The sequence below is a fragment of the Electrona antarctica genome (genome assembly GCF_951216825.1).
Source record: "Electrona antarctica genome assembly, chromosome: 13".
Lineage (NCBI taxonomy): Eukaryota > Metazoa > Chordata > Actinopteri > Myctophiformes > Myctophidae > Electrona > Electrona antarctica.
Window position 1 is genome coordinate 33,639,938 of NC_136794.1, and position 27,886 is coordinate 33,667,823.

The 27,886-nt window shown below is 41.8% G+C and overlaps 1 protein-coding gene across 1 annotated transcript; it reads left to right on the forward strand.

Annotated features, from left to right (window-relative positions):
* The first annotated feature begins 1,909 nt into the window (after nt 1-1,909).
* On the forward strand, nt 1,910-27,760 carry LOC306935308 (actin-related protein 3-like). Its single transcript, XM_079518294.1, has 12 exons — nt 1,910-2,064; nt 7,568-7,623; nt 12,644-12,756; nt 15,991-16,101; nt 16,709-16,804; nt 17,439-17,546; nt 18,872-19,015; nt 20,226-20,399; nt 20,977-21,069; nt 22,631-22,756; nt 23,959-24,042; nt 25,515-27,760. The coding sequence occupies exons 1-12, from the start codon at nt 2,021-2,023 to the stop codon at nt 25,608-25,610; spliced, it is 1,245 nt and encodes a 414-aa protein (XP_079374420.1). The 5' UTR covers nt 1,910-2,020; the 3' UTR covers nt 25,611-27,760.
* The last annotated feature ends 126 nt before the right edge of the window (nt 27,761-27,886 follow it).

The window sequence follows — 27,886 nt, forward strand, 5'->3', positions numbered from 1 at the left end:
AATGTACTGTAATTCTGCAAACTGTTAATAAATCAATCAATCAATCAATCAATGCTACTTAAAGCAGAATGAAAGATATTATAGTATTATTAACTTTCAGCAGCTGTCTCCTAGGGAGCAGTCTTGAGATGTGTTACTATAGACACCTTAACACATTTATTCCCAGATTGGTCATTCTTCTGATTCCCTGATACTATTTGGCATTATTGTCTCCACCAGGCCGAAGGCATGGGGAGAGAGTATGTTTTGCACTTGTCCGTCCGTCCGTCCGTCCGTCCGTGTGTGTGTGTGTCCGTCCGTCCTTCCGTCTGTGAACAGCTAATCTCCGGCACCGTTAACCCGGTCGATGCCAAATTTTGCACTCACACTCCCTGGATGCCAACGAAGAACCTCTGCCCCAAAATTTCCAGAACGGCCTGTTATAGCGCCACCAGGAGACCGCTTTGTGCAAAACAAGTTTTTGGACAGTACACCTACAGATTTTGTCCAAACATCACGCAAATTGGTACACAGTCTCTCTAGAGCCATTCAACGAAACGGGTCTTTCAGATTTCTCAGACTCCATCCTGATTGGCTAAGATTGGCTTCCAAAGCAAGCAGGAGTGCTCAGTTTCAAACAAAATGCTGCAAATCATGAACACATCGAGTGATTTCCGTGAAATTGTGCACGCACATTCCCACTAGGCCGAGGAAGAAATGCCAAATGAACATTTTCAACTCAGCCTCAAGGTGGCGCTATAACTGGCCGAAAAGTGTTTTACCTCTAACTGCACGGATCTGTGGATAACTTTGTATGCCAACTCTCTAGAGGCCAAGGAAAAACCTTTGCCTGGAATTTTTCACATCTGCTCTTTATAGCGCCACCAGGAGGCCGACATATGTAAAACACATTTTCTAATATTACTCCTTCAGATTTTATCCAAATGTCACGCAAATCGGTACACATGCTCTTCATAGTCCTGTGATCAAGACGGGTTTGTTTGATTTCTCATAATCCACCCTCATTGGTTAAGATTCTAAACTTTTCAGGAGTAGCCCGCTTTGTACCCGTTTTGTACAAATCGCCACAACTACTCAACGCAGTGTCCGATTGTGGTGAAACTGTGCATGCATATTCCCACTAGGCTTTGGAAGAAATGCCGCTTGACAGTTTTCAAATCAGCCTCATGGTGGCGCTACAACAGGCCAAGCCGCGTCACACACACACACACACACACACACACACACACACACACACACACACACACACACACACACACACACACACGTTTATATTGCTCCTAAACATTTTGCCAAACATCACACACACACTCCTATCCTCCTGGTGGAGACCTGTGCCCAGAAGGGCACTTTTTCTAGTTTTGCATGAATCTGTACCTTACCTCTGTGTTTGTTTGTTTTCAATCTTTGCATCAAACTGCAACAAAAAAACACCAGAGGGCACTGTTGTGTCACATTTCAGTCTATACCGTTCAGATCCAAATAAAGGTACCATACATACCAATCATGCCTTCTCTTCAAATGCTCTTATCTGCTCGTGTGTCTTATTGTGAAGTCCAATGACCGGAAGTTAAACGCGCACTACGGTCTTACTGTATGCGGGCGACCAAACCAAGACCAAACGCGGAAGTATACGGTGTGACTGTACGTGTGTTTGCGTGCGTGCGTGCGTGCGCATTTTATGAGTCCCTTTATTTTTTGATTCACTAACATTCTGTTTTGAATTATTGTTATTTCAAAACACTTTCATTTTTTTTTTCATTCAATGATTCTTTTTCAGTATTAAATTTCACGAAGAAATAAAAATGAAAAATCAAAGAGATGTTGTGAATAAATAAATTAGAAAACAACAAAATGTTTAAGTAGTGAAAATGCGCGCGCGTGTGTGTGTGTGCGCGCGTGAGCGTGTGTGCGCGCGTGCGTGTGTGTGTGTGCAGGGTGTGTAACAGAGAGAGAGAGAGTCAGTCTTTAGTGAATAAAGGAGTCGGATTCGCACCCCCAGCCAGACAGACAGACAGACATGGCAGGACGGCTACCGGCGTGCGTGGTGGACTGCGGCACCGGGTCAGATTATTATTATTAACAATAACCATATTTATATCATTTATAATATTATGAAGGACTGTCACTGTGTGTGTGTTTTCATTTAGCCACCTATAGCTAGCATGCTAACATAAGAGTCACACATCTGTGTCATTTATTTTCCGCCCGTTCGTTCGTTCGTTAATGTCGAAATGTGAAACTATACAAACTGCTCGAAATATGTGTTAATTAATGTTAAAGCTAATAATCATAATAATAAACGACGATGATAATCTCAAAATGAATGAAGGCAGCGTTAGCAATAGGCGTTGATCTCACAACAAACTAGCTCCTTTTTGCACTGACGGTGCTTTGATTTAATTCACACGACAAAACGAAACGGGGTGGATTCATTTATTATTCATGAATAATTTAGTATTTATCTTAAATCCTGTAGCCCTAAATAAAAAACAATTTGTTTGGACTTCCATCTTTCTTGAGAGACCGAAAGCTATCATCACTGCAAAAGTATGAAACCCCATGCATTACTCATAAGAGTCGTATGTTGTTTACTCGGCTTTGTCAAGAAAATGCCTTTTTTTATGAAGCTCATATTTGTCCGTTGATAAGTGACATTATGATTTTTGGTTTGTTGTAATTCATCATAAATATGATTTTTTTTCCCTCTGCACGGGTGTTTGGTGAGCATGCGCAGAGCCACTTCCTATGTGTGTACTAACTACACACACTTCCTCATTCAGGCAGTTCAGTCCATATATGGAGTCAAGTGATCCGGCTTTATGTTCCATCACTACACTTCTCTATTTGACACAAATGGACAGACAAGGGCTTCTCTCTCAAATTTGAGATGATGACACCCTAGGGTGCCTTATTGACCCAAGTCCAGGGGTGCCTTGATAATAACACTGAGATATTATTCAAAAAAGTACAACTGAATCAGATGTAGGCTATTGATTTGTTGAGTTTGTCCAGTTTTAAGTGAATTCCTGGTGTGTTGCTCTACACACACAGACGGCCCTGTCTTTGCAGATATTTTGGCAGACGTGTTGTGCTGGCTTTGCTCTGCATTGCTTGCATGTAGTGACTTGAACTCTTCACTCCTCTCGTACGTTGCATTCCTCTCCGCGGTTCCCCTGCTTGCCTGCCTGTCTTGTCTGTCTGTGTGTCCCCAGTCCCTGCCTGTCTTCGGCTTGTTAAATGAAATCTGTCTGTAGCACTGGTGGTTCTCATTTTCACATGGAGGACCCCCAAGTTGATATTATTTGGTTTATTGAGTTTTCTTTTAGGAACACCATTAGCTGATGCATGCATAACAGTCAGTTAATAAATCTTCCTGGGGTTTTACTTGATATTATCAGAGTACTTCATCCACCACTACACTACACTGTGGAGTGCTGAGACAGCTGTTATTGTTGGCCTAGAAGACGGAGAAGTTTGTGTTAGTCAGACACGATGGTCTGAGGTCCACTTCCCCTCTCATCATTCTGGTCTCGCCCTCTCAACTCACTAGTCACTACTACTATTATTACAGCAGATTTCTATGACTTTGCAACTAAAGGGCAGTGCTAATCAACTTCCAGCGACATTTATAGACTGTCATTTATATGCAAGACTGGACCATATGGAAAATTCAGTATTGAGACATTGGAAGTAGTACGTCTTATGTCTTTCAACAGTGTAACGCAGTAGCTCTCTCAAACGTTTTCATGGCAAAGACCCATACATTCATATGTATTTGGATTTTGTGACATGAAAAGATTTTGTGACATGAACACCCAGAACTTAGACGATTTGTGTTGAAAAATGTCTTGAGTTATTCTAATTAAATATATAGCTCAACATTTTTCTAAATAATTCAAAAATAGCATATCTAAATAAAGCACACACTGTATCGCTGAGCTTGAAGATCAGTTAATTTTTAATATCCAGCATATTATAAAATGGGGTTGAAGTGTTTAAACTGATAAAAATGTTGGTGAGTATCCCCTGGAACCCCTTCAAGGACCCCTGGGGGTCCCTGGCCTGGACCCCCCTTTGAGAACCACTGTACTTGTAAAGGATTCATAAACCATCTCCTCCATGGGTCTTTGATTTGATGTGTGTGACAGTGTGTCATTTCATTTGCAGCAGAGAATCGGAATCTGTTGCATTTTTCACTGGTTTACACTTACAGGTGTAAAGCAGTGGGTGAAATACTTTTTTTTGTGTGCACGCCCCATCCTCCTATGAGAAGATGTGAAAGCAGAATAGCAGATACATGATATGTAGAATGTTAGCATCATTTGCAGGTATGTACGGCACACATTGGGCTCTATTGTGTAATTATGAACGTGCAGAAAAAGTGACATTATCAAGGTATATTCTATATTAACATTTCTAACATAAATAATATTGTGATGATGAGATGACACTTCAGTCGTGTCACATTTACTATAGCAGAGTGTGCATTATCATAATGCACGAGAGCTTCTTCGCCTGGAATGGAGCCAGCTTAGGTGGTTCGGGCATCTGGTTAGGATGGCTCTCGAGCATCTCCCTAGGTAGGGAGGTCCTCGTCGATGCACCTCCCACTAGGAGGAGACCCCGGGGCAGACCAAGGACCAGATGGAGGGATTACGTTGACTCACTGGCCTTGGAACGCCTCGTGATCCTCCAGGAGGAATTTATTAATGTTGCTCTGGAGAGAGAAGTCTGGAGTCTTCCCCCATGTGTTGGTCCAAACTAGCCAAACCTCCATCAGACAAAATGTGTCTGTGCAACATTATCAGGATTAGTCGCATGAGGAAACGATACATCTTAGCTTAGGCAAACAATGAAGGTGGCGTCACTCACTTCATCTCTCCTGACTGAGCAAACTTTCATAACTGGCGGCTATAAAACATTAGTTAAGAGTGCGCCCAGCAGCACAGATAGACATGATGACATTTTAGATGACGATGCATTTTTGCAAAGGAAATATTCACACGTCCACTTAACTCAGATGCAGCAGATGCAACAAAGGATTTCCACTCCTTGTGGGTGGTAAGTGTGTTCTGGTGTTCTCGGGTCTTCAGCTCTCCCTCCACTCTCCTATCTATGGCAGGCATTCTTGGGTCAGCTTACCTTTTACATTTACCGTCTGGTGTCCAGTGACGGGCATTTAGGGTGATGTTGTCCTGCTTTCTGTGGAAGACTTGCCCAATCTGTTGTCCTTTCATATGGCCTTCTCATAAGAATGGTAGCCATGTTTTCCTGTTAAAACAGGTTAAGAAGATGTTGGATAACTTGGATATAATTCTGGGCTAGAATACTGTTTTCTGTAGGCTTGGTGGTGTGAAAGTCTTAGTATGACAGTTTGAGGGGATATTTTTCTGTCAGTCCAATATCCAACATTCTGAACCATATCGCCTACTAGCAGGACTGGCTGTACAGTTAGGGTTGGCACGAATCACGATTGCAAATTTAATTGACGATCAAATTGTCACACAAATAATTGCTATTTATTTTTGCATTGAACATTGGAATGTTACAATTCTGTTTGCCTTTTAGGCTTCGTAACCACAAAATCCACAGATGATAAATAACTTAAATATACAAAAATCACTGAAACGTTTAATCATTTTTAATAATTTTCTCTTTCCAAAACATTTATAAAATAGCTTAAATAGTTGATCTAGATGTCCGCTATTTAAAAAAAAATGTTGGACAATTTTTCAACATGGAAACGATTGACAATTATGCAAAAAAGAATTGCAATTATCTCATAATTGTGATTAGGCGATTATGTAATAATTGTGACAGGCCTAAGTACAGTAGTGCTGTAGACCTATTAGCAGGACTTTGGTTGACGGAGGCTTGTCGAGGCAGGTGAGATGTTCAGGCACGCTGTGACTGTTCTGTGGAATGAATGAATGAAGCACCATACTCTGACTCCATGATACAGTGGCGTTTGTCAGTCACCATCATGACTATTGTCGTGCAAATGATTTGCGATTAACCATTGTGTTTTTTGGCATTGCACATTGGGTCAGATAATAAAGCTTACATTTCTGTTTGCCCTTTACGCTTGGAAATAAAAATCACACTCATGGCGTGCGAAGTGAGGGGCTCCTACTGTGGCTTCCACACAACGTCACAGGGGACATAATGATGTCTAAAAATCACACGCACATAAGCCAATCAAATCATCACATTCCGTGCTACAAACACACAGACACAAAGCGGTGCATAGAACAACTCAAAAAGTTAATTTCCTTCTTGTGCTTCAGTGGTTTGACAAGTCTTGACACTATCATCATCATCCTCATCGTCCTCCACCAGACATTAATTCAGTGCGTTATTGTATGATGAAACGGAATTAGTAAGTTGTATTTATATCGGCCATATGAATGATATGACGTCTCACCTCGTCATTTAGTGTGCTAAACAAACATTAAAAGTCCATATTTTAGACCTGGCTGGCTGCCACATGATGTAATTTCGGAAAGCCATGCCTTACTATTTTTTTTAAACGGGGCCGAAAACTGTCTACAAGCTCAAACGTGCTGCATTTTGAGCTTGCACATCTGCTATTTTTGATACTTTTCGTGTGTTGCATGCTGTAGTGTCTGTTCAAGTATAGGGCATTTATTGGGGTGGCAGTTACTCAGGGGTAGAGTGGCCGGTAGAGCAGTCGGATTGTTTCCAGTTCGATCCTGGGCTCCCCCAGAGTTAGTGTCGAAGTGTCCTTGAGCAAGACGTGCAGGTTGGTGGTGCCTTTCCTCTGCCATCGGTGTATATATATATATGTGTGTGAATGCTGAATGGGTGAATGACATTCAATCTATGTAAAGCACTTTGGCGATAAGAGGTTTCTGCCCGAGACGGCACGTCGGCAACAATATATTATTGTAAGTTTTGGGTCCCAGAGACCCCAAGATGTGGGTCCAGGGCGGAAACAGTTTTTGAAGCCCTGATATAGAAGATTATCCGAGTCCTGGGAGCAGGAAGCAATCTGCCCACCAGCCTTACATCTGGCCAGCATGTGCCCCAGGAGACCCCCCCCCCCCCCCACACACACACACACACACACACACAACCGCTGCACAGGCTGGAAGAGGCAGTGGTGTAAAGTTACTAGGAGCATTCACTACATTTACTTAATAATTTTCTCTACTTACTTTCTTTGACTTGTAACAGTATTTCTGCATTCAATGTGTTTTGTATTGCTGCTTTTACTTGAGCAAAAGAAAATCTGAGTGCTTCTTCTGCCAGTGGAAAACCACAAACACACACACCCGGCAGTAAAAAGGTTCCCTTTGATCCTCAGATGTTGAAGGTATGTCCCTCAGTGTCTGTTGTGCTGCTTTAAAGGGGTATTTTTGTGAAAAGTGGTTATTTGCAGGTCAAGGAGCCCCAAAGTATTTGGCCGCAGCACAGACCCACCTCTGAAAAAGTGGTTTTGTGCCAGGGACCCACAGGGACCCCCATACAAGACTTTGTATGTGCTATTTCATCCAGGTGACAGACAGTGGGTGACTGACGAGTCACTGTTTTTGTCTTTCAGATACACAAAGATAGGATATGCAGGGAACACAGAGCCTCAGTTCATCGTACCTTCATGTGAGTATACTTAATGGGACATTTCACCGCTCGAAGAATCTGCAGTCACTCAATGTTAATAGTAATTTGTAGTAGATAACAGTAGCACAATTTGAAATGTCCACGCTATGGCCAGAAAAATAATGTAGTTTGTGTGGTTTGACTGGATTTCTGTATTATTTCCTACAATGACCATAATGCTTTGCTGCACTGCTCCTGCTTGTGTAAGACCAGTGTCTATCACTGGCACTTCGAAATACTAAAATATCTAAAAACACATATTTCACACACACAAAAACCTAGGAAAGTGTTTCTTGTGTCCTAAACATCATTAAAAAATGTTTGCAAAAGGGTTGAAGTGGCCCTTTAAGGCCTATTCATCATACTCCAGTTTTAGGTGATAAGCAGGGCTTGACATTAAGGCTTGTCCGCTTGTCCAGGACAAGTATTATATCTTCCCGGACAAGTGCATTAAAATTGTACTTGTCCGTTGGACAAGTGACTCCTGGTTTTGCTTTTTCTGTGACGCTCATACAAGCCAACAATATTGTCTGGCATTATTGTCTGGCTTTCCTAATCATCACCTTTCCAATATTGTTAATAGCCCTAGAATGTCTGTAATCTTACTGTACATACATTTCATGTATTCCAAATACCAAATACACAGCCATATATCAGAGCAGTTAGCAGACTGACCACGTCAGCATGTAAACTACGTGTATACTCACCCAGTAATTAATTCCTAAGACTTTGAGTCAGATATTGTCCTAGTTTCATATCTATGTGAAAGTTCTGGCAGAAAACATATGTTTTGTAAAATATCACCACTTTTCCATTTGGAAAAGCTAGACTGAAAATATAAACTTCCTTTGGGAACAGTCGATGTTTGGGAAGCACAAACATGGCGCACACAATCAGCCTTTAGCTAAGCCCCGCCCTCTCCCACTTAGACACTCCCACTTGGACACTTTCCAGCTGGGCTCATTCATTCCAATGTAAATATCATGGATTTTACACATTAAATACTGGTTCATTTTTGGAACCAGACCTTCAAAATCTCTTCCAAATCTGTCAACAAAGCCTGCCATACATTCACACCAAGCTAGACAGGAACGCCCACAAATGTCACATCCGGTTTTAGCCCGGGGTAAACAAAATGCTCTTCCCCATAGAGTTATAATAGCGTACGATCCTTTGGATCACTTTCAGAGCGATTTGTTGGATGATAGAAATATTGACAGCCAAGAAAAATCCACCAGAAGGACATCTGGAACACTCGCCCTCGGAAAGTTGACTTATTATTACGTATACGAGACGATTTAGCCATGGTTCACATGGCGCTGGTCTGTCATGGCGGAACTTCAACCTGTTTTATGCACTTTTCCCATTTAGAACGTTAACGTCTACATACATTCAGATTTCAAATATAAAGTGCTCGCCCCAGAGCCACAGATGTTACTATCCTCCTCGGGTGGGTAAAAGTACCCGTGTCTTTGCATTGTTCAATAAAAAGCGATTGGTGGCCATTTTATCAGAGTTATAATGCACCAACCGATAGGGGCGCATAGTTGAAAGCGCATGGCCAGAAACTGATTAAACATTGCTTTTTATTGAACAATGTGGAAGATACCGGTACTTATTCCCACCCTAGCAGAATTGTAACATCCATGGCCCTGGGGTGAGCACTTTATATTTGTAATCGGAACATTTGTGTAGGCGTAAGCCGCCGTAAGGACTGTAAATGGAGACTGCGTAAAACACTTCAGTCCAGGCCATGGCTACCATGAGCTCACAGCGCATGACGCCTACTTTTAAATTAGTATTATTTAAAGCATCTGCGTTTGAAAACCCAACACTCCACTGTTTATTCCGGTTGGGAGAACTCTGAACTTTCCCCCGGCTCCACCCCCCAGCTATATTGACACCCCTGATGACAAAAGTCGGTGTCGGTGTATATGCACTGGAAAAATATGTTCGTGACATTTATTTTTTAAAACGATGTTTTATCATAATAAGAAAACTATTGGCGGTGAGGTTTGTCTAACCCATGTTATGCTTATCTGTGATTGGACCATAGCAGTTTGAGGAGGGGCTTTTAGCTATAGGTCAATTGACAGGTGTGTTGCGATTGGTGTTGGGTAATTGACCACACAACCTATTTTGTGTGCCCCATACATTTGTGCTTCCCCTCGCCGGAGAGAATGTTGTCCGTGTGCAGCTCGTGCAAAAGTGGACATATTTGACTAAATACACATTTTCTGCCAGAACTTTCAAATGAATATGAAACTAGTCCCCAAAACGACTCTAAGTCTTAGGAATTAATAATTGGGTGGGTGTACAGGCAGTGCTATAAGTTTAAATGCACATGAGGTCAGTCTGGTAACCGGGCACGGATAGGACTGATCTATGGCTGTGTATTTGGAATACATGAAATATATGTACCGGTAAGATCATAGACATTCTAATCTAGGGCTATTAACTTGCAAACTTAGAATATTCACCTAATATTGTATTCACTATCATTCAATATATACATATCACCAAGTAAAACCAACTTACAGTTAGTATTTAAAATGTAGGCCTATTTGTGTGCTCGTGCTCCGGACAAGTGACGGTATAACTCCGGAGTTATACCGCAGGGTCTATTTCGTCGACTAAAACTATGACAAAAACGAAATTAAAAACTAAGCTATGATGACTAAACTGAGACTATATATCTTGCCAATTTATTTAAACAAAAACTAGATTAAAAGGACGTTAGGAGGGAGATGGAACGGTTTTGAAATATCCCTTTTAAAGGCCAGTCCACACCAATGCAACTCCTTGCAACATGCAACTACTTGCAACCATTATCCCCGATGGCAGTTGCAAAGAGTGGAGTGGCCATAAAAGTGGTTTGTTGCAAGGAGCTGCGACTAGTTGCATCTGGCCAGGAGGAGCCAGACTTCCAACCGGGAACCTTCCTTTTCAAGATAGCTGCTCTACCCCCTGAGCCACTGAATTCTTATCACAGTGACTATTTTGACTGATGACAAGGGACACTTCCTCATTCTCTATATCAGAAAGAGGAAGTTCATCAGTTCAACAGATAAAGGCCTCATCCTTATATACTTTGTTAACGGAGGTTCCCCAGGACTCTATACTTGGTCCCCTCCTTTGTGTCTGGGTAGCTCAGTTGCTAGAGCTCTCACCTGTGGACCACAAATTCATGGGTTTGATCCCGGGCACCGACAACTCTGCGTATGAGTAGCATGGCTTGGGTGCAGCAAGTCGTGCAGTACTGGGAGCTGATGGTAGGTGTGGTGCTCCACTTCAGCAATCCATCTCCCAGGGGTCTAGCACATTCTAATGGGGACAGACTCCCACGTGTTACCGGCTGATACCGACATAAGCCACTCCCGACCTTCGTTCACAACTAGTACTACACCAAATGTCTTTTCAGAAAATAGCCGATATACAAAGGCTATTTGTGGATAGAGCAGGGTTTTTTTTAAGGGAAACATTTATTATTATGAATATAAAGTAAACACAGTGATTCTCTTGCAAATACATAGGGATTATATTCGAACACATGGACAAACCTGCACCTTGACATGATCACAGAGAATACACACATTTATCGATAGAGTGCTTAGTATTGATTATTTGCGTTTCAATATGATACAAAGACAAACGAGAAGCGATACTATATGTTGAGTTTCCATTTCGATGTACTTTTTTCCGATGCTTTATCGTTGATTGATTGAGATTTCTTTTTCACAGTATGCAGACTGGGTACATTTCAAACGAAAGCACAAGTCAATACAAAAACTGTTACTTTGTCGACATTAGGGATGTTGAAAAAAGTTGAAAATCGACTCGATTGTCGACTCATGCCTTCCGCGACTCAAAAACGTATGAGTCGAAAAATCGTTTTTATTTTTTTTGTCTGTGTGACACTGCTGTGCTGCGCCTGTCAGTCAGCGCCGCTCCTCACGTGCATGCCCTGGCTGCTAGAGCCTGCGGCTAGACCCCATCGTCCAAGGGTGTGGGGTGAAGGGGGAGGGTATCTTAGCAACACTGAATGCTCTGTCCCATTGGTCGTGTGCTCGTATCATGAGCCAATGGCTGCAGCTCTGAGCCTCCCAGACCCCAGGTTCGGATTCTCATTGCTGTTCTGAGCTGTGAGCGCTCTTCTCTTCTTGTGAAGAAAGCAGGACAGCGTTGTCAAATAAATCCCGCCGTCATTCATACTGTATTTATTCCCCGACCCGACATTAAAATACGGAACAACGTGCGTCCTGTATCAGTTCATTACGGGACTTGTGACAGGCTGCTGCATACAATTGAGAGTTGTGACTAGCTGATAGCATAGCAGCCGATAGCGCCGCTGCTCCTTCAGTGTCGTTGTTTACAAAATAAAGTTTATTTTTTATTATTGGGCTTTGATCATTGATGCAAATTCTAAACATATGGATGCAGCTGCAGACGTTGTTGCTTAAAGGAATGCATAGTTGCGTTCTCCTCAACTGCTGCGCAGCAACAACAAAAATAAAAAAATAAAAAATAATGGAAAAAAAAAAATAGGAAAAAGTCGATCGACTCGTCGATTTGCGGCCTCGATTTATCGATTTGCCAAATATGAGTCGTTTGACATCCCTAGTCGACATCCATGATTAAGCATTACACTTTTTTTTTACCATCCCAAAAACATCCCTAAAGTAGCTTTACATTACCTTTTTTTTATTTGCTTTATTTTTGCCCTCATCATGACTACCCCAACGCTATAAGTGAACAATGTAATAGAATAATAATAATAAAAAAGAAATAATAATAAATATATATATATATATATATATATATATATATATATATATATATATATATATATATATATATATATATATATATATCCCACAAAACCCTGTTTCATTCACAGATGAGTATTGTCTTTATGAATTAAAAAGGTCAACTGTATTTTGAGATTATTTTCCTTATAAAACATTGATATATCTTTCTCGTGTGCGACTTGTAGTGACGGATCATTGTTTGTTTCCTAAAGGTATCGCCGTCAAAGAGTCGGCCAAGGTGGGCCGGCAGATGATGAAGGGTGTGGATGACCTGGACTTCTTTATCGGAGACGAAGCGATAGACAAACCCTCGTACTCCACAAAGGTATCACCCACGCGCACACACACTTTCAGCTTTTTGTGTGTAGTGTGTGTGCTCGCCACTTGCGCGTGTACACACATGTGTGCATACTCGCATAACCAGGTTTGAGTAAAAGTTTTGAACATGTGCAACAAAAGTGCTTCATTTATTTTGACCACGCAGGCGCACTTGTGTACCATATTATGTGCACCCCTGCTGGTTATAATTGAATCTAATGTTGATATGGCAGACTATCAAGAAAATACAAACATGGCACTTCATGTCAAAAATGTTGCAGAATGCAGACCCCTGGTGTACTATATATTACATGTTGAGCATCTAATGGTAAATACAATGGTAAATGGTCCATTTATATGGTGCTTTTATCCAAGGCGCTCTACCATGCAAACCATGCAAGGCACCAACTGCACATCGGGAGCAATTAGGGCTTCAGAGTCTTGCTCAAGGACACTTTGACACTAACTCTGGGGGATCCTCGGATCGAACTGGGATCCTCGCGGTTGCGATCCAGCCACTCTACCGGCGGCAACTCTACCCCTGACTGAGTGACTGCTGCCCCGGGATCTTTTTAGGATATTTCTCACTACAAGAAATCAAACGACATGCCTTGAAACAAAAGTTCTCAGAACCTAACTTAGGCCTTGCTCCGGAGGTGGTACAAACTCAGAATTAATCATTTTTAAACTTTTTTGAGTGGTGCAACCACTCCAAGGAACAGCTATGTCCCTATGGGGCCTATGTCCCTATGTTTAGAGTACCAACATGTCCCTATGTTTAGAGTACCAACAGGGGGCACTATTGCACCACTCACTTCAGACTAGAGTTCTCATCGGGCCTGAAAATTAAGGCCCGGCCCTACCCTACCCTAACTGGGTCGGCCCGAGGCCCGGCCCGACCCTAACAATTACCATAATGTCAGGCCCGAAAACCCGAAAAAGCCCGAGTGAAAAAAAAGAGAAAAAAAGGAAAAAGAAAAATGCCACTATATGGCCGCGGCGCCGTGGATTATTGAGACGACCGTGTCAGAGAACGCACTTATAGTCTAGTCGCCGAAATAAAGGATTTATGTAACTCACGTCAATTGGCTGATAATGTTCCATTTTCAACATTCTAATGGTTTCCAGCAATTTCCAGGGGTGAGTAAACATCTTCTGAATCAAAGTAGCAGCGATCCTCTGAAGTGACGCAGTTAATTATGTCCAATAGGCTACTGGCAATATTATGACAATTGTCAATTTGGCTATAATCTACTAGGTTACTGTATAGTTTACATTAATCATTGCCTCTCAAACCCACATACCACGCGTAATGTGCGTTGCCTAACCAAAAGAACAGACATACAAACCATCAACATGCCGCTCGATGGCGTGTCGAGTCTGTCGACAGCTTGCAGATCTTTTATTTTGGGCAGTGGGCACACAACGAGGCGCGCTGCGCTACGATGGGGAAATTAAATAGCTGTAGGCTACAGCGCGCTGCGATACGATTTGTAAACCAAATAGCTGTAGCCTATACAGTGTGACTGTAACATTGCTTGGTCATCATGTAACTATATTACGTGCAGGCGCTTTCATAGTTATATGGAGCATTTACCGTTGATTAGGTAGCCTAATTTAGCTTATTCACCCAGCTGGGTTCAACGAGACAGCAGTGTCTCGTTAAGCCCCGACGTTTCCAAAACGAGCTATTGCGGATAAATCGATGGTCTTATAAAATATTTAAGCATATGGCAAGTTGACTTAAGTTATATAGTTGATGCTGAGCAGTAAGCAGCTCATTTGGTTGGCAAACCAGAGGCCAGCCAGCGGTAGCAAGTTCAACAACCACCGTTCTATTCTGTCACTTTGGTGCGCTGCTGCCTGCTGCTGATCATCGCCGCCTCCTCCTTCAGTCACATATAGTATAATAGCCTAAACTGTAAAAGTTAATCGCCAACATTCACCAGCTCAGCCCTCTTCATATTAAATAAATACATTACACAAACAACAGAATTGTTATTTTTGTTATAATAAAATTATAAATAAAAATAAATAAAAATCACAGAGCCCGAGGCTCGGCCCGGCCCGACTAATTATCGTGCATTTTGGGCCCGGCCCCACCCGAAAATGTCGGGCCGGGTCGGGCCGGGCCGGGTTCGGGCAGAGATTGAGAACTCTACTTCAGACCGGTCAGATTATTTTTTAAATGGCAAAAAATACCTGATCTACAAGCTCACAATGCGTTTGCGACGTGAGCTTGTAGATCGGCTATTTCCCCTTCTTTTAAAGGCGTACCACGAAGTAGTGAACTCCACGGGTTTTGCAAAGGTTCAGGTTCTGGAAGGTTGTCTGTTAAAAGATTCATAAGATGGTTGTTGTTGCTGCTGCAGTGAAGCACCTGCATGATGCAGGCCAGGCATTCATGTTCCTGTGGCGCTCAGTCAGAAGTCATGATTTATTAAATGTATGTGAGCTGCTGCTCATGTTAAAGGAGAATTCCATACTAAAAGGCTTTTACGTTTCTTTGTAGTTGTTACGTCCCCACCAAAGAGGTCCAGGTGTTATTTTGTGCAAAAGCTCCGTATTGGCTATTTCCCCTACCATAAGCCCTAAATGAATTGCATTGAATTGAATGGGGCTATGGGGTGTTGTGCTAATTCGCTTATTTCCATCGCTCAAAATTATTATTTTTTTGTATATATCCTCTCTTCATAATGTAAATAATATCCCAAGCGGAACACTTTACTACTTATTTCGATGGAAATAAGCGAATTAGCACAACACCCCATAGCCCCATTCAATTCCCATTCAATGCAATTCACTGAGGGCTTATGTTAGGGGAAATAGCCAATAAGGAGTTTTTGCACAAAAAAACACCTGGACCTCTTTGGTGGGGACGTAATGATTACAAAGAAAGGTAAGAAAGCCTTCTAGCATGGAATTCTCCTTTAACACTGCAGGCTGGTAAAGATAACGGTCACCTCCCGCCTAGCTCCGTTTGGAATATCACTAGTGCTCCACGATTGTGGACAAAATTGTATCCAACGATTACAAAATAAAAGACTTGGGTCTGAAATCATGCTAAATGATGAAATGGTGGTCCCGTTGGTCCGTGGTTCAAATGCAGAATAAATAATGGACCTTTTATGTGAAAAAGGTTGAAAACCATTGTTTTTAAATGAAACACCTGGACTCTAACCACTTCTATCATGATGCTGTTCTGAAACTGACTGATTGTTTGCTTGCCTGTGCCCCCTAGTGGCCGATCCGTCATGGCATTGTGGAGGACTGGGACCTGATGGAGAGATTCATGGAGCAGGTCATCTTCAAGTACCTGAGAGCAGAGCCAGAGGATCACTACTTCCTATTGGTAGGTTCAGTCATTTGGATTTCACAGAAGACACGCTGGCTTCTGTGACGCCATGCTGTGCACTGAAAATAGCAGATCTACAAGCTCACATCACGTCGCAGCGCAACGTGATGTGAGCTTGTTTTTTGGTCGGTTTTCCGGTCATTATTATATATTCTTTTGTGGCTTTCGCCACAAAAAGGGATAGAGGGATAGATTGAAAGTGGGCTGACAGGAAATGGGGAGAGAGATTAGGGGGGTGACATGTAGTAAAGGCCGTTTTTTAGTTAGGATTTTAAGTTCTCAATGGTGTGTTTATCGTTACTTCTTTTGATCGGCTGCACACTTGTTTTACATCCAAACGTATGGAATAACAGCATTATTTGCACAGGGCAGACATGACAAATAACAGTGACTTTTAAAAGACAAACGGAAATCAGGTTCAGTTCAATTCAATTGTTAAAGGCAGGCCTGGGCCGGCCTAGCCTTCTGATCACGTAGGCTGCTAATCACGACTCCCCATCTCTCTCCCCCATGTCCATCAAATAATGGCAGAAAAATCCCAAAACATAAAAAAAAATGTAATTGCAATCGCAATTAACTTTCTGTGTGTGTGTGCGCGTTACAGACGGAGCCTCCACTCAACACTCCAGAGAACAGAGAGTACACAGCCGAGATCATGTTCGAGTCCTTCAACGTTCCAGGACTGTATATCGCAGTGCAGGTGAGCACGCACGCACGCACGCACACACACACACACACACACACACACACAACCCAATACGGTATAAAAGTAGCAGTGCAATTCCTCTATGAAGCACAATGACACACAGGTTTGGATTGTCTTAATTACCATGTAATGATGTAACTTCACTTGGTGAGATATCTTGCTTTGTTGATTAGAAAGAAAACATTGTCTCCTTATTGTTTGACTTGCATGACACACTGAAACACCTGTCACTCTTTAGCAAATAATTGAATGCAAAACTGATACTGCCAATACTGTACAACATACAACAACCTAGTACAGCATTAAAAACTAATTCCAACCCGTGCTGGATCTGTGGAGCCGGATCGTCAAACAATAAAATGACCATGGTATAAAGAACGCCTTTATCGGATTCTTTGATGCTCTATATTGGCAGGATTTTTTTTTGTTTGCTGAAAGAGTGACTTTGAGAGCTGTTTCATTGTACAGTGTACCTCAATGAAGACACTATTTTTGGATGATTAATTCAAAACATGTCAATGTAACTAACTAACTATACAACGCAAACCTCTACCAAGGTGTCACTGTTCTTTAACATGCAAATTAACAGTCCGTCTGTGTGTGTGTGTGTGTGTGTGTGTGTGTGTAGGCTGTGTTGGCCCTAGCAGCCTCCTGGACGTCCAGACAGGTTGGTGAGAGAACGCTGACAGGATGTGTCATCGACAGTGGAGACGGAGTCACTCATGTCATCCCTGTGGTGAGTGTCTGTCTGTCTGTCTGTAATAGACTGACTGCCTGTCTGTATAATAGACTGACTGACTGTCTGTAATAGACTGACTGTCTGTCTGTAATGGACTGCGTGTTTGTCTGTAATGGACAGCCTGACTGACTGTCTGATACTGGTCTGAGAATACGTTTGGTTCGATGAGGGTGTTTGAGTTCCAGGACGCGTTTGGGTAGTGGTGCTTACATTGGACGCTGAATTTGAAGGCGGTGTAATCTGTAATATGATATATTTGTGGTTCGATTGGTTTGATTCCCGGTGGTTTTCCTCGTCTTCTGCAATGTGCTGAAAAACGCAGCCTACTGGCATTTCCAGCTGACGTCGGTGTGAGAGAGAGGCTAGCTAGCCAGGGAAGGAAACATGAGTCAGCGTTCCTCTGACCTGCTGACTCGTTCACAACACCACCAGCTGAATGCACAGCACACTGAAATGGAAACGTTTTAATGTTCATCTGACCACCTGCTTTGATGTGCTGTGACATCAACAGCCTTCTGCTTTTATATATATACTAGAATTTCCGCGTGCCTTTGCACGCCTCAAGTCTAACACAAAAAGAAAACACGAAAAACGTGACCCATAAAATTAGGTAATTGCAGTCGGCGTCCCATCATGCACCTGTAACCCAACATGCATTGCACTGCATGACACGGCGTGTCACGTGATCGGGCGTAGGCAATCGGAAGAAGGAAAATGCGGGATTTATCCGCCCTCCACATCCTGTTTTAGCGCCGTCTTTAAACCATTTTTTCTCCGAATCTAGGCTGCATCCACGGTGATTGAGCAGAACGTGGGCATGCTGCATCGTGGTTACAATATTAACGCTTTCAATTAAGTATTGAAAGTAATGAAATATGGAAGTCTCTCTGACCACTTTTTATCTCTGACATCTTGATTCTTCGGGTGCAGCTTGCCCGGGGAGCGACCCACGGGCCTGAAGTTATACTGTAGCATGGAATTTTGAGGAACCCTGTATTAGACTAGCCTCGGTCCCAGGCTTACTCATCTGCGAAGAGAAAAGCCTGATCACAACCTAAGGCAGAGACGGTATCGGCGGAAGTGTCGTGCCGCAACATCCGTCAGATGTATTTTCCCAGGATACAATATATGTTCGACCAAACACTTGTTTCATTCACGGAGATGTAAACAGATTTGTAAAGCGTCAATGTCATTTCCTTGAGCGGTACTTCCGCCCAAATTTCGCAACTTCCGCCCATTTTTTTTAAAATCTTTATAAACCTTTATTTTACCAGTAAAACTGAGACCATTCTCTCTCTCTCTCTCCCCCCCCTCCCCTCCAGGCGGAGGGTTATGTCATCGGTAGCTGTATTAAACACATCCCCATCGCTGGTCGTGACATCACCTACTTCACGCAGCAGCTGTTGAGGGAGCGTGAGGTTGGCATCCCTCCAGAACAGTCTCTGGAGACAGCCAAGGCCGTCAAGGTAGGTTCATCTATCCCTGCCCTGACTACGTTTCCCATCAGCCACCTTGGCCGGCGACCAGTGAGACTGCAGTTGTGCATCCTGATGTCAGACACATGATTTTTCATTAACCACTCGGAACACCAACATCCATATCCTGGGGGGAACGTTAGCATTTGTTGTAGATCAGCTATTTTTGTTAAAGATTTGATTTTGGAGGGGGGTGGGGGAGCGGTCCAAGTACAGAGCTGACTCTGGTCCAGTTTAGACTAGGGTGGTTAATGATGACAAAGTACTATAGATATACGTGCAAATGTCAATTTACGGAGCATTTTATCACAGTGGAAACTGGATAATCACTGGCAACCATGTTATCCATCTAATATAGTATAATATCTGTAAAATACAGATATCGTCTCTTTCGGGTGGGAATGTCACATGTCCAAAGCAGGATTAAAAAGTAGCAGATCAACAAGCTTTCGAGTTTATAGATCTGCTACTTATGATGCTTTGGTGAGCCACTTTAACACAATCAGCGCCGGGATTTCTTTCAAAATAGCAGATTTTGCCGCGCAGATATGGCAGCTTTTACTCTGAAAGCCCCTCCCTTCCGTTCTGTACAAAAACCGGGAGAAATGGGGCGCGTTCGGAAATACCGCACCGGAGCACAATCGCCTATTAGTTTGCATTGCACAGTGCGCTCAGTGCACTATTTCCGAACGCGCCCATAATGTTGCTTGCTTACCTCGCTATGATTACGATAAAGTCGCTCGATAATCCCTCTCATTCATATTTTAAACAAAGTCAGAAATGAAGAGTTTAGTATCTGGTCAAAACCACGGAGAGCTCCCTAGATTAGGAGATACGAGCCTTTCTTTCTGAGCGGTAAACAGGGAAGTGAACGGGAGCGCGCATGCGCGAACAGCAAGGAGTATATGGTGCAGAAGGAGAGGCCAACCCAAAAAAAAAATCTGAATATTTTTCTCTCGTTTGATATCAATGAAAATGTGCTAGGACGGGTGTACACGTCCTCGCAATCAATCGGTTGGAATAGCTAGGACGGCTCCACACGTCCTACGGTCTAAATGGTTTCATATGATCATTCATCAAGTAGGGCATTCATTTACGAAAAAACATAAAATAAGGAGATGAGAGGTTTCTGCCCGACAGCAACAATATAGTATGTGCTAAGTAACTTCTATGTAATGTAAATGGTGTTGTGCTTCATCAGGAACGCTACAGCTACGTGTGTCCAGACCTGGTCAAAGAGTTCAACAAGTACGACACAGACGGGTCCAAGTGGATCAAACAGTACACCGGCATCAACGCCATCAACAAGAAGGAGTTCACAATCGACGTGGGCTACGAGCGCTTCCTGGGACCCGAAATCTTCTTCCACCCTGAGGTACGAAACACCAGCTTCAGTGGGTCCCAAACTTTGCCCTGCAAAAGCCAAAGTGCAGTAACTGTGTTTTTGGAGACCTTCGCTGACTTATTTATTCATGTCAAAGGTCAAATTAGCCTTTGTGGGGCTTCAAGGCCCTTTTTATCAGTTTAATTATTTGTATAGTTAGGCTTTGTAGGGCAGTTTTTTTTAGCATTTTTGAGTCATGCCACAATTTGTTTATTTAAAAATATGTAAAAAAGAAAGATAATCCATAAATAAAATAAATAAATAAAAAGACTTGGCACACACTTGTAGATCTATTTTCACATTTTTTTTAAATGGGGCTTACTGAGGCTAGTTTCTCTGTTTACCTATGATCCTAGATTACTGAGGCACTACACTGTCGCTGCATTTAATGTGTGCTTACTGTCGCTCTGGATAAAGAGTGTCTGCTAAATGCCTAAGTACTTCAGGAGCGTTAGAAGCAAGGTTATTATAGTTTCAACATTTTCATTCGTTTAAATTTTTATTTCAGATAACTAAAAGTAGAATTGAAAAAATGAATGACACATTTTGTGTGTTTGTGTCCTTCCAGTTTGCTAACCCTGACTTCACCCAGCCCATCTCTGAGGTGGTGGACGAGGTCATCCAGAACTGTCCAATCGACACCAGACGTCCTCTGTACAAGGTCCGCCTCTTAGAACTCTTAATGTGTGTTCACACGAGGCATATGCAACGATGCAAAGTTCATGGTATATTTGTTGCTCACACGGTCATTGACGTCATCAAGCGTGTGTCCGTAGTGATGTGTGTCGTGGGGGAGATTGAGAAAAAACAACAATCCAGCATGGAGTCTCAACTGTGAGCCCTTTTGGACCTAGGCATTTATATGCATTGGAAAACGGACTAGAAGAAGTTTTTGTCAGCCAGAACAGGGTGAAAAAACGGGGAATTAAAAGAAATTGCAGCTACAGTTGTAGCTTTGTAGCTTTGCATGTGGAAGTTGAACCCAGCTCAGCTTAAATTTGTAGCTTTGAACTAAAATAAGAACAACATGTAAAAAGTTGAAATGTGGAGATTCAAGCGTTCTGCCCAACAGCAACAATTCGATTCAAGGCATTTGTTGAAAGAGAAATATATACTGTGGTGTACAGCAGAGGAGAGAAATCAAAAGTATAAAATAGTATAAAATGTAATGGCACGGTTTATTATCAGCCTATTATTATATCTGGTATAACTCGCATTTAAACATTTAAGCCCTATATACTCTGTTGTGACAAATGGCCAATATACAAGCTCACATGTAGCCATGAGTCCTAGTGAAGTTCTTTGCCAGTGCACTAGCACCACCTACTGGTTGGTTTGGGCACCTGTGTGCAGGGATTCCTCGGCATACTGTAGTTAAGTCAGAATCAACTTTGTCACATCACAGGTTTACAGGTGTAACGCAGTGCGTGAAATGTGTTTTTGTGCACGTTTTTGCTATTTCCATAAAAAGGGAATAAGAAGAGGGATGATGTTCTTATGGTGGTCATAAGACCCATTTACTGAATGTCAAGTCTCCAGGTTTTCTTCAGAATATGTATGACACATTTACTACGACACTTTGGCATATTATGAGTCCACTAGTACTAGTGGTTCTCAAACTTCTCATAACTATGAGAGTGTACAGATGTATTACAGGTCCCTTTGGTTCCATTCAGAGTTACAGACCTGCTATGATCATTTGGTTCCACTCAGATTTGCAGACCTGCTATGGTCATCCAGGGCTATCTCGTTATGTGTTTCTGGTATTATTGTCCACTCATTTTGTATGTGGAATTACTGTGGAATTTATAATGGGTGAGAGGCGTGGTGAGACACGAGCGCAGTGATTGTCTCCAACCCTCTCACCCATTATAAAATTCACGGAAAGCTGGGGCCTCGCGTGGCTTTTTGCTTTTCTAAAACGGTTACAAACATATAGCAATAAATATTAACCTCAAAACTATTAAATTCACAAAAGTAGCTACACTTTGCGCCCACCAGAGCGAGCCACGCTTCCTTGTTTTTAGTCAGCCAGTGTGGTGGGTGAATAGGAGGCGCTTGATGTCTTTACGAGGCCGCCCGAAGCTACACATTCAGTCATATGAGCGTGGGCGGTGCTTAGATGCCCGCACGGCATGGGCTTGTAAGGCAATCAAGTGCTCCCCTTCCCGGGTCCACTGGTCTGGAGGTTCCACCATTTCACCATGTGTCTTGTTCTATAGAACGTGGTTCTGTCTGGAGGTTCCACCATGTTCAGGGACTTTGGACGACGTCTGGGCAGAGACCTGAAGAGATCGGTGGACGCCAGGCTGAAGCTGAGTGAGGAGCTGAGCGGAGGCAAGCTGAAGGCAAGAGAACTGGACTTTTATACACGTGATTTATACACTAGTACACTACAGAACCACCACATACACATGATTTATACACTACACTACAGAACCACATTATGAATGATTTGTACACTACAGAACCACATTATGAATGAATGAGTGAATCGTCTTAACCAATGTACAGAGTTAGTCAAAACAATACTTGGACCAAAAGGTTTAGGCTGTAGCCGTAGCTTAATTAATTAATTAATAAATAATGCCTACCCTTTAATAATATACTTAAAACGCATACTAGAAGTAATAATTGATGGGTTATAATGCTTTCAAGTTTTATTTTATCAACCATATTATCTTGAAACATTTTCTTGAATATATATATAGATTGAACTGCACATTTTTATGTCGTTATCACAGCTATTCCATATTTCTATTACCATAACCGTACATCTCCTTGTACATCTCCTTTTCAATGCTACTTACACATTCATACACATGTATACAGTAACCCTACAGAACCATATCTATGGACTACAGTTAGGGATGTCCCGATCACGTTTTTTTGCTCCCGATCCGATTCCGATCATTTGATTTTGAGCATCTGCCGATACCGATTTTCCCCGATCCGATATTTATATTTTATAGAACACGTCATATCACAATAGTACAATATCCTAAATCACAGACAATTTCCAGTCGAATATCATGATATGGATATAATGTTGATATACTTCGATGCCCCGATCAAATTTTTTGGCTGCCGATCCGATTTCGATCATTTGAAAAGGACGTGATTGGCCCCGCATTCCGATCACCCGATCCAATCGGGACAACTTTAACTACAGTACACTACACAACCTCCTCTGTGCTTTACTTTACTTGGAAGGGGCAAGCATATTAATGAACATTACAAATACATCCAACGTAAAAAAGAAAATGAATTGGAAAAAAAAGAAACAGAATTGCTAAATGCTAAAAGAAATGATAAACTTCATCCGTAGTCCCCACCCGCACAACACAAAAAAACTAAACGGGCAGGCAGTGAAGCACATTACCGGTACATTACGAGACAAAGCATAGAAACATACATACAGCATACACGAAACAAAGTACAAGACTGTGCTGTATTTTTTTATGTGTATTTCATCCCATTCAGCAGCTCTAGGCTGTCATGTTGTCATTTCAAACCACATTTTAATTTAAGTGTGTTCTTCTCCCCTCAGCCCAAACCCATTGACGTCCAAGTTATAACTCACCACATGCAGAGATATGCCGTATGGTTCGGAGGCTCCATGTTGGCATCAACTGTACGTATACAGTGTATCTTAGTAGAGTATTTATCATACCATAAATACAGTGTATCATAGTGGAGTATTTAAGTAAATACAGTATATCATAGTGGAGTATTTAAGGGAATACAGTATATCATAGTATTTATCATCATGCATAAATTCAATGTAGTGTATTAGAGTATAGTATTTATCATACCATAAATTCAGTATATCATAGTAGTTTTTTTTAAATTATATATATATATATATATATATATATTTATTTTTGGGCTTTTTCTGCCTTTATTGGATAGTGTACAGGAATTGGGGGGGGGGGGGGGGGGGGTGACACGGGTCGTCGGGCAAAGGCCGTCTGGATCGGGAGTCGAACCGACACGCCGTTAGGCTGGCTTAGCAGCCTAGGTGCCCAGACCGCTACACTCTGCCCATAGTAGAGTTTTTAAAGGACTAAATAACAGATATTTTGCAGAATTGCCCCTGTCGTTCAGTTTCCCCAGCAGCCCTCATAACGTAGAACGGAGGCTATGACAACTAATATCACATTCATGGAAGAAAAAAAACACTTTTCACCTAACAAATAGCGCAAAAGCAATATGCTTATAGGCTTCGCTCTATGCTATGAGGTCTGCTGGGGAAATTGGACACCAGGGGAAATTCAGCAAAACAGATTTTTTTTTGGGATCAATATAAGTAGGAAAATGAGCCTGTGTTATTAAGTCTAGAGTTATCAGAGATATATCTGTAGATTTTTCTTTAATGTGTTTTGATCATAATATAAACCCTAGTATACATATTATTTCATTATACTTCATGAATTAGGTTTAGGGTCAACTAAAGCAGAAGAGATCATTGACTCATATGTTTTAATCCTTTTTAAATGTAACACATTTAGCTTTAGCCTGGTATCCAGCCTGCTTCGCTACGTTCGGCGGATTTTTTTTTCTCTCTTCGCTTATCAGTCTGGAAAGCCTCCCATTGGGAGGTTTTGCAGAACTACACTAGAACTACATATGTTACGTAGTCAACGTCGTTGCTGATTGGATGTTGTTCCAACGAATGAGAGTAGCGTTAGGCAACCTACGTCATCAGCCAGCGCCACCCTCCATGCCAAAAGGTCTACACTTCTGTCAATCACTGGTGCTTTGTCCCGCCCCGCACCACAGACCAATCAGAAGCCACGTTAGGTTTCGAAGCTTTTGGCATGTCCCGCCTCCCTTGGAGATAGGAGGCTTTCCAGACTGATAAGCGAAGAGAGAAAAACAAATCCGCCGAACGTAGCGAAGCAGGCTGGATACCAGGCTAATTTAGCTTATAATATCATACGTTTGTAAATAATATGAACCTTGAAAACGTTGTTGTTTTTTAAATGGATGGATTTTATACTTCATAACTTTTGAAATGACACATTTTGAAAAATTCCTTACTAACTTATATTGTGCTTTGTAAGTAATGCCTTGTATGACTTCTGTTCGTGTACCCCACCACAGCCTGAGTTCTACCAGGTGTGCCACACCAAGAAAGACTACGAGGAGATGGGACCGAGCATCTGCCGTCACAACCCCGTGTTCGGAGTCATGTCTTAACTCCACATACAGGGAGAGCGCTTAGTTTGGGTGGGAGGGTTGGGCTCTGGGGTGGGCGGAGGGCTGTCACGATTAAAATTTCAAGTTGGCGATTAATTGTCAATGTCAATTGTCATTAATTGGGTTTCTGTCGTTTGAAAACTGGAGCATATAAGTGAAATTTACATTTCCGTTTTGCTTTTAGGCTTCGTAATTAAACATTGCACAGGGCAGATATGATAAATAACTTTAATATACAAAGAAAGTACTGACATATATATTGACCTATATTTAATAATGTTATACCTAAAAATAAATGCGAAAATCATAAAAATGATTTTGACGGTTATGACGATCATACAAAAATAATTTCGATCATCTCAAATCCTTTCGATGAGACTATTATGTAATAATTGTGACAGGCCTAGCTAGGTCGGTGAGGGATACAGGAGACTGGCAGGAACCATGGTGGTTGTGTTTGGGATTTTCTGGAATATTGGCGATGTAGAATTCTCAGTGTTCGTTCATCCATTTGTAACTCAAGAGTTAAGTCAACACTGAGGCTTTTACAGCGTAAGAGAGGAAAGCGAAGAGAGACGTTGGTTGATGATAGACCAAGCGCACGCCAGCTGGAAATTTATCGGGAATGATTATTTCTTCTTTTTTGTTTTTGTTTTTTATCTTCTTTTTTTTTTGTTTATGCTTTCTTAAATGATGGGGGGAAAACATGGTTTGAAATGATGGGGGGGAAAACATGGTTTGTATAAACCAGATAGCATTTGTGGATCTGCGGAGCGTCGAGCAGATTCTGAACGTGATGTTGATTATAAGGTTGGTGGTGGAAACTCATAATTACAGTAATATAGATGATGATAATAACAGGACATCTGAACTTATTTATGTTTATAGGAGCAGAGTCCAGGTGCTATCTGACGACTCTTGAGATCATGTGATCGACTTTAGAACATATTATTTTGTCTGCATTCTTTCTTCTTATTATTTTTTTTTATATATATTTTTCTCCCTCCCTGCTTCCGGTGCGTTTCTCTGTATCACGCCAAGAACATGTTTATATTTCATGAAATGTTTTTTATATGTAAAATGTAGGGTAATCAGGGGTAAAAAATAAATAAAACATTCGATTGCATTCAGTTTCCAGGGAGCGACTGTTCTTACCCACAATACAGCGTTGATCACGCAGTATTTCCTTAAAGTATGAGACGCTTCACCTCTTTAACGGTTCCTTTGTGTCCCCCTCTTGAATTGTCCAGACCTTAAAGGCCTATTCATACTCTAGTTTTAGGAGATAAGGTGAGCACCGAAACGGTGATGGAGAGATGTGTTGCGGTGAGCATTGAGTCTCTTACCACAGTGGTCACCTTAAACTGGAGCATGAATAGGGATTAATTCACTCCTGCTTGAAAGGTATTTGACTTTTAAACACTCCTGAGGTCATTTTAACGTCTACTCTAGCTGTTGCATGCACCCCAGACAGTTTGCATGTTGACTTGGTTCAATATTGACATCTTTTATCAGTCACGCCATCATATAACTTCAAACTTGTTTCCATGTTGTAAAATGTATCCCTGCTTCTGGTGACTGATATTGTCCTCACGCATTAGTAGGGCGAAACCTACCAGAACCAGGGATGTTTTTTAAATGAGTGAAACATGAATACTAAATATCTACAAATTGAATCGAGCTACTTCAGGACTGTCTGGGGGTGCACACAAAAGCCTGAGTAGATGTTAAAATGACCCCAGAAGTGATTCAACCACTTAAGCCGCTTTAGTCTTAAGTGAGACGGAATTGAGTTACAACAGTACTAGTCGGACTACTTTTTTCCGTCTGTGCCAAATCTGTTATCCAAAAATAGCCGATCTACAGTACAAGCTTTAAGCTTTTTGATATGCTATTTTAGTGAGTGTTTCCTTCTGGGGTTAAAGTGAAATGCCCACTTTAACTTGTGAACACCACCTGATGAGACAGAGGAGGAGGAGGGGGGGGGCGGGCGGCAGGGCTGAATGAGATTATAAATTGAAATTCAGAAAGACTGAGGAACCAGTATTGTTTGACTATAAAGTTTTTTTATTGTTAAATACTAAATGATTCCATATAAGGATGTGGTTTGTTGCAACATTCCAATAAAGGCTCCATTTTGTTTGTAAGTACCCGGCTTTGTCTGTTGTTGATCTTTATTCATGAATATAACCGGCTCGTCTCCTGTTTTCAAAGGTGTACAGCAACTCCTTGCACCAAAACAGTTTTAAGGACATGTCACACCAATGTAACCTGAT